The sequence below is a fragment of the Nicotiana sylvestris genome, chromosome 5 (genome assembly GCF_000393655.2).
Source record: "Nicotiana sylvestris chromosome 5, ASM39365v2, whole genome shotgun sequence".
Classification (NCBI taxonomy): domain Eukaryota; kingdom Viridiplantae; phylum Streptophyta; class Magnoliopsida; order Solanales; family Solanaceae; genus Nicotiana; species Nicotiana sylvestris.
The window spans coordinates 163,305,023-163,317,941 of record NC_091061.1 but is presented as its reverse complement, the minus strand read 5'-3'; the positions used below and the strand labels follow the sequence as shown (position 1 = coordinate 163,317,941).

At 38.4% G+C, this 12,919-nt stretch overlaps 1 protein-coding gene across 3 annotated transcripts; it reads left to right on the top strand.

Annotated features, from left to right (window-relative positions):
- Positions 1-1,516: 1,516 nt before the first annotated feature.
- LOC104245396 (uncharacterized) lies at positions 1,517-12,648 on the top strand. Of its 3 annotated transcripts, XR_715722.2 has the most exons (16): positions 1,517-1,834; positions 1,904-1,988; positions 2,436-2,475; positions 2,597-2,836; positions 4,660-4,759; positions 4,852-4,926; positions 6,450-6,548; positions 6,770-6,886; positions 6,969-7,084; positions 7,186-7,285; positions 7,702-8,060; positions 8,238-9,984; positions 10,483-10,620; positions 10,698-11,560; positions 12,084-12,154; positions 12,230-12,648. XR_715722.2 is itself a non-coding variant. In XM_009800998.2 (15 exons), exons 1-14 carry the CDS (start codon positions 1,703-1,705, stop codon positions 11,520-11,522), a joined length of 4,173 nt encoding a protein of 1,390 aa, XP_009799300.1. In that variant the 5' UTR covers positions 1,517-1,702; the 3' UTR covers positions 11,523-11,560; positions 12,084-12,260. The 3 variants fall into 3 exon arrangements, 2 of the variants coding, with proteins under 2 accessions (XP_009799300.1, XP_009799299.1); XM_009800998.2 differs by having other exon boundaries at positions 12,084-12,260; XM_009800997.2 differs by lacking the exons at positions 12,084-12,154; positions 12,230-12,648 and having other exon boundaries at positions 10,698-11,794.
- The last annotated feature ends 271 nt before the right edge of the window (positions 12,649-12,919 follow it).

Genomic DNA, 12,919 nt, shown 5'->3' with positions numbered 1-12,919 from the left:
AACCGAAAAACCAAATTAAACCGATTAAAAAATCCGATTAGGTTTGGTTTGACTTGATTTGGTATTGAGTAAAAAAATCTGAACAAAACTGACATATAAATATATAATTTTTATATATATTTTTAAGACCTTATATTGAATTTTCTTTAAACAATATTGAAATATTTGACATCCTCTCATATGTTTACCTAGAAAGCGTATTAGTAAATAACTATCATGTATTAGTAAAAAAATTCTCCCATTAGAATATTTTAATAGATCATCTGTTTGTCAATTTTTTCAATATTTACTAAACATATATTAACTTATCAAAACTTTATCTATAACTTTAACAAAGTAAGATTAGAATTATATTCATGCAACAAAAAAAAACCGAAAATCCGAAAAACCCGACAAAATCGAACCAATCCAAACCGATATAATTGGTTTGGTTCGATTTTTATCAAAACCGAACCAACCCGGTTCATATACACCCCTACATAACATTACCGGTCTTCAATATCTGATTTGTTTGCAGTTTTTGAGCTCGTGCCTGCCAACTTAGTATCCCAAATTCGAAGACCTATGTCATATTTAGGAGAGCTTAAGGTCCAAGATTTGAGCTCTTAGTTATATTTTAGAAATGTATTTTTTTTTTTTTTTTTTTGTGATTATCTAACATGGTGCCTTCAAAGTAGTTTGAATAAAGATCTTGATATCGTTTTTTTTTTTTCTCAAACAAAGTATTGACATTGAATAAATTCTTAAATAACTATCGTACAATTTGCATTCTTTTACCATTATAGATATTATATAACTCCACCTATCAACCTTAGGCTTAGGGGAAAAATAACTTCTTTTGGATTAATCGCACTCGGATGACCAAAACTTATAGTTCAACGACAATGCATTAGTTATCCGCGTTCAGGTTAGGCATTCAGGGTCGGAGATGGGCAATGATTCATTCTTAATTAGAATGAGATTCCAACTCAGCACCTTTTAAGTGAAATTTTGAGAAAAGTTGCTCTTTGAAGAGCACAGTACGATGAAAGTTATATGCTGTGTTCGGAGGAGTTAGGCCTCTATAATAGAATAGTCGGGGATCTGAGAGGCGATGGTTTATACTGCGACGGATGTTAGCGGTTCGAGTCAGCTTTGTATTCTTAAAATCGATTTCCCACATAATAAGTTTGACCTTCAAATTTCATTACACTTGGATAACCAAGACTTATAATTTAGTGGCACTTTGTACCAGTAGTAACCGAGAATAAGTTTGATTTCAATTAGTCCTACAAAATCCTTGTTAAAGTGGATATTTCCTGATTAAAAAAAACGCAGCTCAAAGGAAATTGGAGGATGTTGTTGCTAACCTAACTCCTGCAATATACATAACAAAGCAAATGTATTACAAAAACAATAGAATTATAATAGCAAAACTTACAAACTGCTAGCAAGAAGATTAAAAAGTAACATAATTAACTTTTCAAAGTTAGCTGCAATCGAAATGTATTTAACTTGTACATATGAACTACTCCGTATAAAGCAATTGTCTTTAAATTAATCCGCAGTTTCTAAACCCATAATAATTACTACAACACCGGCTAAATACTCCGAGTACCACCGGAAAAGATCTATCAAAATCATCGGAAAAAGCTCAATACATGTAGTTACAGTCGGATCCATTTCTTAGCTGCTTGCATTTTCCGGGAACTGTTGATTAAATATGCTGCGGCTAAGGGCAATTCGTCCGACAAATGACAGGATCGTGAAGATTCATATGCATCCGACGCATCCTTGGCTTGTTACCGCTGATGCATCCGATCACGTCTCCGTTTGGAATTGGGACCACCGCCAGGTTTGAATTGTTTTTCGCTATTTTGCTTTTCTGTTTGTGAAATTGACTAATAGGAAATACCGTTGCCAGATTATTTATGAACTGAAACCTGGTGGTGTTGATGAACGGCGTTTGGTTGGTGCCAAACTTGAGAAGCTTGCCGAGGGTGAATCAGGTGCTTATTCATTTTTGTTAGTTATTGTTAAATTGGTATGTCAGTAACACTAGCAACATCTATTGCTATGCCCAGCGACAGAGCTACGATTTGAAGCTCATGGGTTCGGGATTCTAGTCAGTTTAGGTTAATGGGTTCTAAGTTAATAACTTATACATATTCAACGAATTTTTAAGATAAATATTTTGGACTAAAGCTACTACGGGGTTGGGCCGAACTTGTGTCCTGTATTCTAGATCCGCTCCTGGCTGTGATGATATCCGAGAGACCCAGACTAGTTGGAATCGGGTATACAAATCATCTTAAATTGACTAATATTTTGCGTGTGGTTAGCTTATTTTAACTCTCCCTCCTTTATTCGGGCTTGGGACTGGCAATGTGTGCTAACATAACATGCTAAGCTTACATAGGTAGAATTTAGATTGATATGTCAATGTTTGTATGCAGAGCCTAGAGGGAAACCTACAGAAGCCATACGAGGTGGGAGGTAATTGATCCTTACATTGGACTTAAATATTGTTTCAGCTTCTTTAGTTCTTTGTTGAATCTTTGTGTGCCATCACTTCAACTTTGAATCTTTAGTATGCTATTCTGGTGCATGGCTCAAGTGTGAAGCAGGTTAGCTTTTATGATGATGATGTACGGTTTTGGCAACTCTGGCATAATCAGTCCGCTGCTGCTGAGTCTCCAGCTCATGTCACTTCAACTTTTGCTTCTCCTGCTCCATCAACCAAAGGGCGCCATTTTCTTGTCATCTGTTGTGAGAACAAAGCTATCTTCTTAGACTTGGTTACGATGCGTGGCCGCGATGTACCAAAGCAGGAGCTTGACAACAAATCACTTCTATGGCAAGTCTTAAATCCATCAATTTCTTTTTTTGTGTTATCCACTTTTTTGGACTTTTATGGTTGTTCACGAATTAATTTTTTTTGAATCTGCCTAAAAGATAAACTATCTTGCTGCATCTATTTTTTAAGACTACCATTTCCCTAGGAAATTAGTAAATTTCTTATGCCACTATTTGATAGAATCAGCATTGCCAACTACCAGCCAAGTTAGAGCATCTCAAGTTTGTAGCACTTAATCAACGCTTCACTAAACGTGCTTGCTATTTCCTACTATTTTACTCATTACAGCAACCACTCTTCATTTCCTTCCTCTCCACTAGACTCTTTTTTAATCTGGCAAAAGTAGAATTTCATTGACCAGCATCTGAAGGATGCAAAAGCAATACAAAAACAGGGAGCTCCTGTACACTCCTATCTAAAATTCAAGGAGCTTACAAAAATTCAAAAGCATAAGAGCAGTATTTACATTACAATTATTACACCAAGCAAAGAGATTTAATAAGCGTCTAGTCTTCGATACATGTATTGGAGTTGAGACTCCATCAAAACACCTCAGATTCCTCTTTCCAAATGCTCCAATGCAACAATATGGAACCATTTGCCATGTATTTCTGATGGATTTCACAAGTCTCCATTTTCCCCAGATAATAAATGCTTCCTTCAGTTCAGCCTCCCTGGTAGTACCCATTGTACTACCAAAATGCAGAAAACGTGTCTCAGATGTTCTTTGTTACAGGACAATGCAAAAATAAATGGTCTATGTTCTCATTCTCTGTCAAGCATAAGTAGTACCTGTTTCAGATTGCAATACCTCTTTTTGTTAAATTGTCTCGAGTTAAATAAACCCCCAAAATTGCCAACCAGCTAAAGATGCCGCTTTTCCTTCCTCTCCACTAGACTTTAAACGTTGAGGTGGTTGGGAAATCGAAAGCGAGAAAAATTACTAAGTTTAACAATATCTAAGGTGAATAAGGCAGCTACATCTTCAACATCTCTTTATGTTTAAGCTAAATGGGATTACGAAATCGTGAGTTGGAAGGAACCTTTAGAGATGATAATGGAGATAACTAAATCAAATATCCATGATTTGTCACACAATCACAGTGCGACCAAAGGGGGTGAACATGATGTAAACTGGGTTGGACTGCGGTGTATGGACCTGCTACAAGGAAAGACAGGAAAAAAATTCATGGGAAGAGCATTCTGCATAAAGAGGGCTTTGGGATTGTTCATGGGTGATCGGTAGTGATTTTTGATGTTAAATTTATCAAATCTATAGAATAGTTTAAAGAGTTTGCTGAGATGGTACCAGACCTGTCTTTAGTTGATTTGCCTCTTCATTGGGCCAATTTACTTGGTTTAGAGACAATTCTGACAATAGAGCGTCAAGAATTGATAGACTTTTTTACCAACGATGACTGGGACGAGACATTCAAGTACATGAAATAGAGAGTTCTTCCCAGAACCATCTCAGATCATTTCCCAATTTTGTTGGAACACGGAGTTGAAGAATGACCTCAAATTTGAAAATATGTGGCTGGATTTCAAGGGGTTCGTTGAATTGGTGGAAAATGGTCGAGTTTCTACCAGTTGAATGATAGACCAGATGTTAGAACTGCTAAGAAGCTAAGATTGCTAAAAAAGATGACTAATTATATCAATGATAGGGTTTATTTGGTTTTTGGTTTGAGCTAAAATGAATACTTCTTTGTCATACTGGTGTTTAGTCTTCATGCTGGCAAAAGTTGTTTTCTGGGTCATGGGAAGTTGGAAAGACCATATCTGATTGTCTTAATTTACTTGTTCTTTTGAATCTCTTGCAGTATGGTGTTCCTCTCTAAAGCAGCTGCTGTTGATGGCCCTCTTGTGGCTTTTGGAGGGTCAGATGGTGTAATTAGAGTTCTTTCAATGATAACATGGAAGGTCTCATTTTAGAATATTTGGATTGTAAAGTCTTTCTGATATTTGTTCCATTCATTGTCAAAATGAGTAGATGAATAAGACTTTTTCTGCAGCTTGCACGAAGATACACAGGAGGTCATAAGGGAGCAATTTCTTGCTTGATGAATTTCATGGCTGCTTCTGGCGAGGTACTTGTTATGCTTCCAGTTGATGCTTAAATCCCCTTTTATCACCTTACACTATGTAGTGGACTAGAATTTTTTTATCCAGAACCTAGTGTCTCCATTTATAATTCTAGAGACGGGCTGTGTTTCAAAAATGTCTCCATGATCTATACTTGGCTAAGGCGTTTGGACATGATTTGGTTAAAGTTTTAAAAAAAAGAGAGTAGTTGAATTTGAAGTTGAAAAAGACATGAATTTCACTTGGAAAAAAAGTTGAAGTTTGTGAGTGGAAGCTTGAAATACTCTCAAACCTGTTTTTCAACCTTAAAGTTCTCTATGTCAAGTTTGAAGTTGAAATAATAGACCAGATTGTAAAACATACATTTACCTCAAATATTTGAAATAATGTCTATGGCCAAACGGATTAGTGCTGCTGCCTGGAAGCAGCAAGTTTTGGTTAAGCTGGTTTCCTTTTTTGATGTGCTTAAACATTTTCCTTTTCTTTCTTAAGGCGAGATACGTTTTGTAGAAAGAGATGGTACCATATGAGGCCAAGATATGGTGAGATACGTTTTGTAGAAAGAGATGGTACCATATGAGGCCAAGATATGGTGCATCGTTTGCAGCTTTCGTATAAGTTAAACCTGCAATTTGTTTGCATAGATATTCTGTGTCCAGAGGAATCAGCCAGAAAAGATTGTGAATCACATCTCTCATTTAGACTTCAAACGCTTGTCATAGCCTCAGAAAAAAATACTAATAGATCTTGATTTTGCAAAGTATGTTTTCCAGTTTTTATGATCTATGTTGCTCGCACTCTCCGAAAATATCGATGTATTTTTGGAGGATCCGACATGGGTGCGGCAGCTGTTTTGGAGAGTCCGAACAACATAGTTTATGATTAAACACAGAGAGCTTAAAGAGAATTTTCAGCCTACAATGTAGATGTTTTTCAACTTAAAGACTGGTGTCCTCTCTCTAACAATTTAAACTTTTAGATAGGTGGTTCACACAATCAATGGAAGGTGGACTTTGTTTCTTCTGAAGTATTTCTTGCCTTAGTAATTCATTTACTGTCAGATAGAATAATCTTAAATGAAGCAGATAATTTGTTGGGTCAATGTTGGTTTCTCTGTTAGAGAGAAGTAAGGGGGAAAAGGGAAACATCTATCTGAGGTTCTTGGCTTGCATGGCTTTGTACCTAGTTCACTTGGTAGTTAAGCATTGTTAAATGAAACTGGATTACAGAAGTACATATGCTTGCTGTCCATCCATTCCCCATCTGAATGTCCCTTGTGTTTCCTTTCTCAACATGTAAACTGAGCAAAAGAAACTGAAGTTCCATAAAATAAATGAATTGTTGTAATGAAGAACATGGACATTTAACTCTGAGATTTGTTACTGTAAACAGAACTGCTGAAAGTGATAATTCTCTTATATAATTTACCAAAAAGAATGACTAGGTTCACCTGGCAGAAACTGTTATACTTTTAATATTTTTTCTGTTTGACTTCTAATTGCCATTATCTTTGTTATCGTGTGTGCAGTCTCTTCTAGTTTCTGGTGGTAGTGACGGATTGCTTGTACTTTGGAGTGCAGACAATGCTCTTGATTCGAGAGAGCTTGTTCCTAAGCTCAGCTTAAAAGTATCTTCTTATTCCTTTAGTTTTTTTTCCTTTTAAATTTCTATTGCAACTTAATTTCACAAAGTAAGAATTTCATTTGCCGTTGCTAAAAGCAAAAAATGAGAACATGGAATGCATCTGGAAAATCACTGATAGATGAAAGCTGATTGAACTGCAAGTCCTTATCTGCTTCTATCAAATCCTTGAAGCTTTTCTTCAGCTTCCATTGTTATACTTTATAGGCTCATGATGGTGGGGTTATTGCTGTAGAGCTCTCTAGAGTGATTGGTAATGCACCACAGCTCATTACTATTGGTGCTGATAAAACATTAGCTATCTGGGACACAGTCTCCTTTAAGGTATTGTATAAGATCTCTTTCATTTGTAGCTTTACTACATAGGGGATATATTTATGTTAACGAAATTTCCACCCAATTGTAGGAACTGCGTCGAATAAAACCTGTTCCAAAACTAGCTTGTCACAGTGTAGCATCGTGGTGCCACCCACGGGCTCCCAACCTCGATATCTTGACTTGTGTCAAAGATTCCCATATATGGTAGGCATACTTCACACACCTCCCTTGGTTGGAACATTATTAACACTGCTTAAAGTTTTCCCTCTTTCGGCAAAATATGATATTCTGTTGCAACTTTGCAGGGCTATCGAGCATCCTACCTATTCTGCTCTTACAAGGCCATTGTGTGAACTTTCTGCACTAGTTCCTCCACAATTACTTGCCTCTCACAAGAAGCTGAAGGTGAAACTACTATAGATAAATAACGTTGTTTATCTTAATGTTTTCCTTGCTGTATATCTTGTCTTTCAATTCCGACCTATTTTTCCTTATGCAACTTCTTAGGTTTAGGAAGATTGATAATTTGAAGTGTTAAATCTACAGTATGATGGCTGGAAAAATGAATAACTAATATGAATTTTGTGTTTTAAAACAAGCAAAGCCTTCGAGTATCAAGTCTGGAAAGTGATTTTTATAGTAGTTGCTTTTTTGTAAGAATTATTTCCACTAGTTTCTTCTACTAGATAATTATGAGGATTATTTACGCACTCCATCATATCACATATGATTAAATTTCTACATTGGGAGGCATCTAATTTTTTGACCTTTTGAAGATGACTTGACTACATTTTTTTATGTTCTTCTCTCTGGTCTTTTAGGTTTATTCTATGGTTACACACCCTTTACAGCCACACCTTGTAGCTACTGGAACCAATATTGGCATTATTCTGTGTGAATTTGATCAGAAGTCTCTTCCTCCTGTAGTAGCACTGCCAACACCAACAGGAAGTCGTGAACATACTGCTGTTTATGTAGTTGAAAGGGAATTGAAGCTGTTGCAATTTCAGTTATCTAACACCACTCCTCCAGCACTCGGAAGTAATGGCTCTTTGAGTGACACGGGAAGGTTCAGAGGAGAGATACCTGAACAACTCCACGTCAAACAAACCAAAAAGCATATTACTACTCCAGCTCCACATGATTCATACTCAGTTCTTTCTGTCAGCAGTTCTGGGAAGTAAGTAATTCAGACACTAGCAATACTCAATCCCTATATCAGGCTTAGTGTAGTAGGTGGCATCTAGTATCTTTAGCATTATCTTGATTTGTATTATTGCCTCATCCATTATTTCACTTATGCTTTTTAAGGTTGTACCGGACGGTTTTACAAGGTTTTGGACTGTTAATTTTGCAGGTATCTAGCAATTGTATGGCATGATATCCCGTACTTCTCTATCTACAAGGTCAGTGATTGGTCAGTTGTTGATTCTGGAAGCGCAAGGCTGTTGGCTTGGGATACTTGTCGAGATAGGTTTGCTTTTTTGGAATCTGCACTCCCTCCTAGAATACCTGTTATTCCAAAAGGTTCATCTAGAAAAGCGAAGGAAGCTGCTGCAGCTGCGGCACAGGCAGCTGCTGCTGCTGCTTCTGCTGCTTCTTCTGCTACTGTTCAAGTTCGTATATTGCTGGATGACGGGACATCAAATGTATTAATGAAGTCGGTGGGAAGCCGAAGTGAACCAGTTATTGGCTTGCATGGAGGGGCATTACTTGGTATGGCCTATCGAACTTCTCGAAGGGTTAGCCCTGCTGCTGCTACAACAATCTCAACATTTCAATCTATGCCATTATCAGGCTTTGGAAGTAGTTCTGTTTCTTCATTTAGCACTATGGAAGACAGTTCTAAAAAATCTGCAGCTGAAACAGTGCCACTGAACTTCCAATTATACAGCTGGGAAACATTTCAACCAGTGGGTGGTCTTCTTCCTCAACCTGATTGGACCGCATGGGATCAAACAGTTGAGTATTGTGCTTTTGCTTATCCGCAGCACATTGTCATATGTTCTTTGCGTCCACAGTTTAGATACTTGGGGGATGTGGCAATTCCTTATGCAACTGGGGCAGTTTGGCAGCGAAGGCAGTTGTTTGTGGCTACACCTACTACCATTGAGTGTGTTTTTGTGGATGCTGGAGTTGCGCCTATTGACATAGAAACAAAACGAAGAAGAGAGGAAATGAAACTTAAAGAGACACAGGCAAGAGCTGTTGCTGAACATGGAGAATTAGCATTGATAGCAGTCGACAGTCAACAAACAAATCCACAAGAGAGGATAGCATTGAGACCCCCAATGCTACAAGTTGTGCGGTTGGCTTCTTTTCAGCATGCACCCTCTATTCCTCCATTTCTGTCATTGCCTAGACAGTCAAAAGTTGATGGTGATGCATCGAGTGTTCTCAAGGAGATGGATGCTCGTAAAGCTAATGAGGTGGCAGTTGGTGGTGGTGGGGTTGCAGTAGCTGTCACTCGTTTTCCTGCAGAGCAAGCACGGCCAGTTGGACCTCTTCTAATTGTAGGTGTTCGAGATGGTGTTCTTTGGCTAATTGATCGATACATGTGTGCCCATGCAATATCCCTCAGCCATCCTGGTATCCGTTGCCGATGTTTGGCAGCTTATGGAGATGCTGTTAGTGCAGTAAAATGGGCCAGTCGACTTGGCCGCGAGCATCATGATGATCTAGCACAATTTATGCTTGGGATGGGTTATGCTACTGAAGCACTTCATTTACCTGGAATATCCAAGAGGTTGGAGTTTGATCTGGCCCTGCAGAGCAATGATTTGAAAAGAGCACTTCAGTGCCTTCTAATAATGAGCAACAGCAGAGATATTGGGCAAGAAACTCTTGGATTGGATCTGAACGATCTTATGAACATGACAAAGAAGAAGGAAAATGTTGTTGAAGCTGTTCAAGGAGTAGTTAAATTTGCCAAGGAGTTTATGGATCTCATTGATGCTGCAGATGCGACAGCACAAGCTGAGATTGCTCGTGAAGCTCTTAAAAGACTAGCAGCTGCTGGTTCCATAAAGGGAGCTCTACGAGGTCAGGAATTAAGAGGTGTTGCTTTACGGCTTGCAAATCATGGGGAGTTGACACGACTCAGTGTATGTCACTTGCTTTGTTTCTGCTTTTGTTTCCATTTGGTTTTGCTGACACGACTAGGGTATGTCACCTGCTTCTTTTCTGGTTTTGTTTCAGATCCTCATATACGTAGAATTTTACTTACTGGCTCTTGGTGGCCTTCATACTTTTTCCATTGATAATAAACTTCCCCAAGTCTGAATTGCCCATCTATGCTATCAGATTTAAATTGATTTGACCTTCAGATTAACCATTGATTTACATTTCTACATTATATTCTTTTCCCATACTTCTGGGTCTAAAGGAATAAAGAAAGCAATCAAAATCAAAGGATACGTTCAGTTTTTCTGCTTCTAGTATATTTTGTCATCCCCTTTCACTCGACTCTGCTAGCATGATAGGAGTTCCTTGTGAATTTGAGATCGATTGAATCAGCTGCATGTCAGATTCAGCATATATTTGCTAAATGATTTTAAGAGATTTCTAAATTCCTTGCGTAGTGACTGATAAATCTTTGGCAGAACTTGGTAAACAATTTGATATCAGTTGGTGCCGGACGGGAGGCTGCATTTGCAGCTGCACTTTTGGGAGACAATGTACTTATGGAGAAAGCATGGCAGGAAACTGGGATGCTTGCTGAGTCTGTACTACATGCACATGTAAAATTTTATTCTCTAAATGTTGGATTTCAATCTCTTGATTTAGTAGTTGTTATTAATGGTCTCATTATTTTCAGGCTCATGGGCGACCTTCATTGAGAACCTTGGTCCAGTCGTGGAACAAAACGTTGCAGAAGGAGATGGAACACACTCCATCAATGAAAACTGATGCAGCAGCTGCATTTCTGGCCTCTCTCGAGGGACCTAAGCTCACGAGTTTGGCAGATGCTGCAAAGAAACCACCAATTGAAATACTGCCACCTGGTATGGCATCTCTATATGGTCCTAATCCCGGTCAAGCCAAACCTCTTTTGGGGAAACAGGGCCTTCCCCAACCTGGCAAACCACTACTTTTAGAAGGGTCTAAAACGACAGCACCAATTGCTTCTGTTCCTGCTGGAAGCGACACAACTGCAACATCAGAATCAGGCGGTCCTCCTAAATCAGAAAGTGGGGCTTCAACTACACCGGAATCAAGTAATCCACCTGCGGCGGACTCTGGTGCTGCACCTACATCGGATTCCGGTGCTGCTCCTGCGTTGGACTCCGATGCTGCACCTGCAACAGAAACCACAGCAGCACCTGCGACAGAAACTAGTGTTGCACCTGCGTCAGAGACTGGTGCTGCACCTACTCCAGAAACTGGTGCCGCTGCTGCAGAATCAATCACAACCCGAGCATCCGATGCTTCAGTTGCAGCTGAATCAATTGTTCCTGCTCCACTAGCATTGAATGAAAAGCCTTCAGACAATCAGGCCTTGGTCTTATCAACATCAGCTGCTGCAGAACCATCTACAACAGGTGAAATTGTTCCATCGACTTCAGTCACGAGTCCAACTCCTGCACTAGATAATAAGAAACCAAGTGTTCCTGATGAACCTTTAATGATTGATTTTTCTTGATGTGCTCTTGTATACTCTTCCCCACGCAGATTCTCTCGGTATGGTTCCTTGCATTACATTTCTTTTAATAGTGGAATAGTTTCTTTACTCCTTTTGTCCTTTTAAAGCACTACGCATGTTGCAGCTGAAGCTGCCTGGTTATTGATAGGATTGTTACCTTATGTGTTGGGTTGGTTTTCTTATATATTTGTTTGTCCAGTCTGTTCCTTATTCTTTAATGATACAACTACGAGAAAGTTCCCAACGGGTGTTTCTGCACCAGTTTTTAGCCCCTTCTTTGGTTTGTATCAGTTTTTAGCCTATACTGTATATAATGTTGGAATTTTTACCTCCTATAGCAAAGGTTAACACCTTATTTATTTTAAATAAATACCATTTAAAAAAATTCTATTATATAGATACCTTTTAAGGTTTATAGCAAAATATTTAATTTTGGTTACCTCCTAGCCCTAAGCCACTAAATACGCTAATCAGTTACACTATTTTCTCTCTCTACTTTGATACATCACATTCTCTTCCCCCATCCCATTAAAATTTTCGATCTCCTCCTCCTCCTACCAGATTTGTGCAAAGCCCACTTCAGAAATTGCTCCGGCTCCCCCATCCGACAACTGCAATGGCATATTCCTACAGTACGTTTTCACTTCCGGATCCAAAATCAAACACTTCCGGATCCAAAAATTATCGCTTACAACTCGATATCGCAGGGGAAGGGGAGAGGAGGAAGTTTGCAGCAAAGGGGAAATTGTTATGGGACTTGGCCGGAGAAGATTGCCGTAATTAAAAGGAATTTCAGTCCATTTTAAGCATAATAAACAACGGGCTTGACGAACTAAAGTTATGGAGAGTCTTTGTTGGCTCTCAGCTTCTAATGTTGTTCTTGTTGATGGGTCTTCTTTTCCTATTAATATATGTCAAGGCTTGTCACTGCCGTTTTCCTGCTTCTAATGTTATTCTTGCTGATGTATTTTATTGTATTCATTGTCTTTTTTTTCATTGTAATTCAATGTATTTCATTATATTCACTGTCTTCTTTTCTCATTGTATTTCAATGTAATCCTGTATTCTATGTATTTCATTGCATTCACTATCTCGTTATATGCCATGAATGTATTCATAAGTCAAATTGTCCCCAACGATCATTTGAATACTTAAACTAACCTAGTGACCATTTAGACACTTTTATTTGATAGAAGTGTGTGCCTTTTAAACACCTTATGCTGGCATGACAAATTAGTTGTGCCTCACTAAGCATTAAGCGCGTGAGGACTCTAAATAATGTTGTTTTCTTTTATTTTCAGCTCAAGTTATTTTTATGTGTGGCCCGCACCACATTTTCCTTTTTTTCCTCCAAAAATTTTTCACCGTCTCCCCCCAAAAAATTCATCTCCACCAAC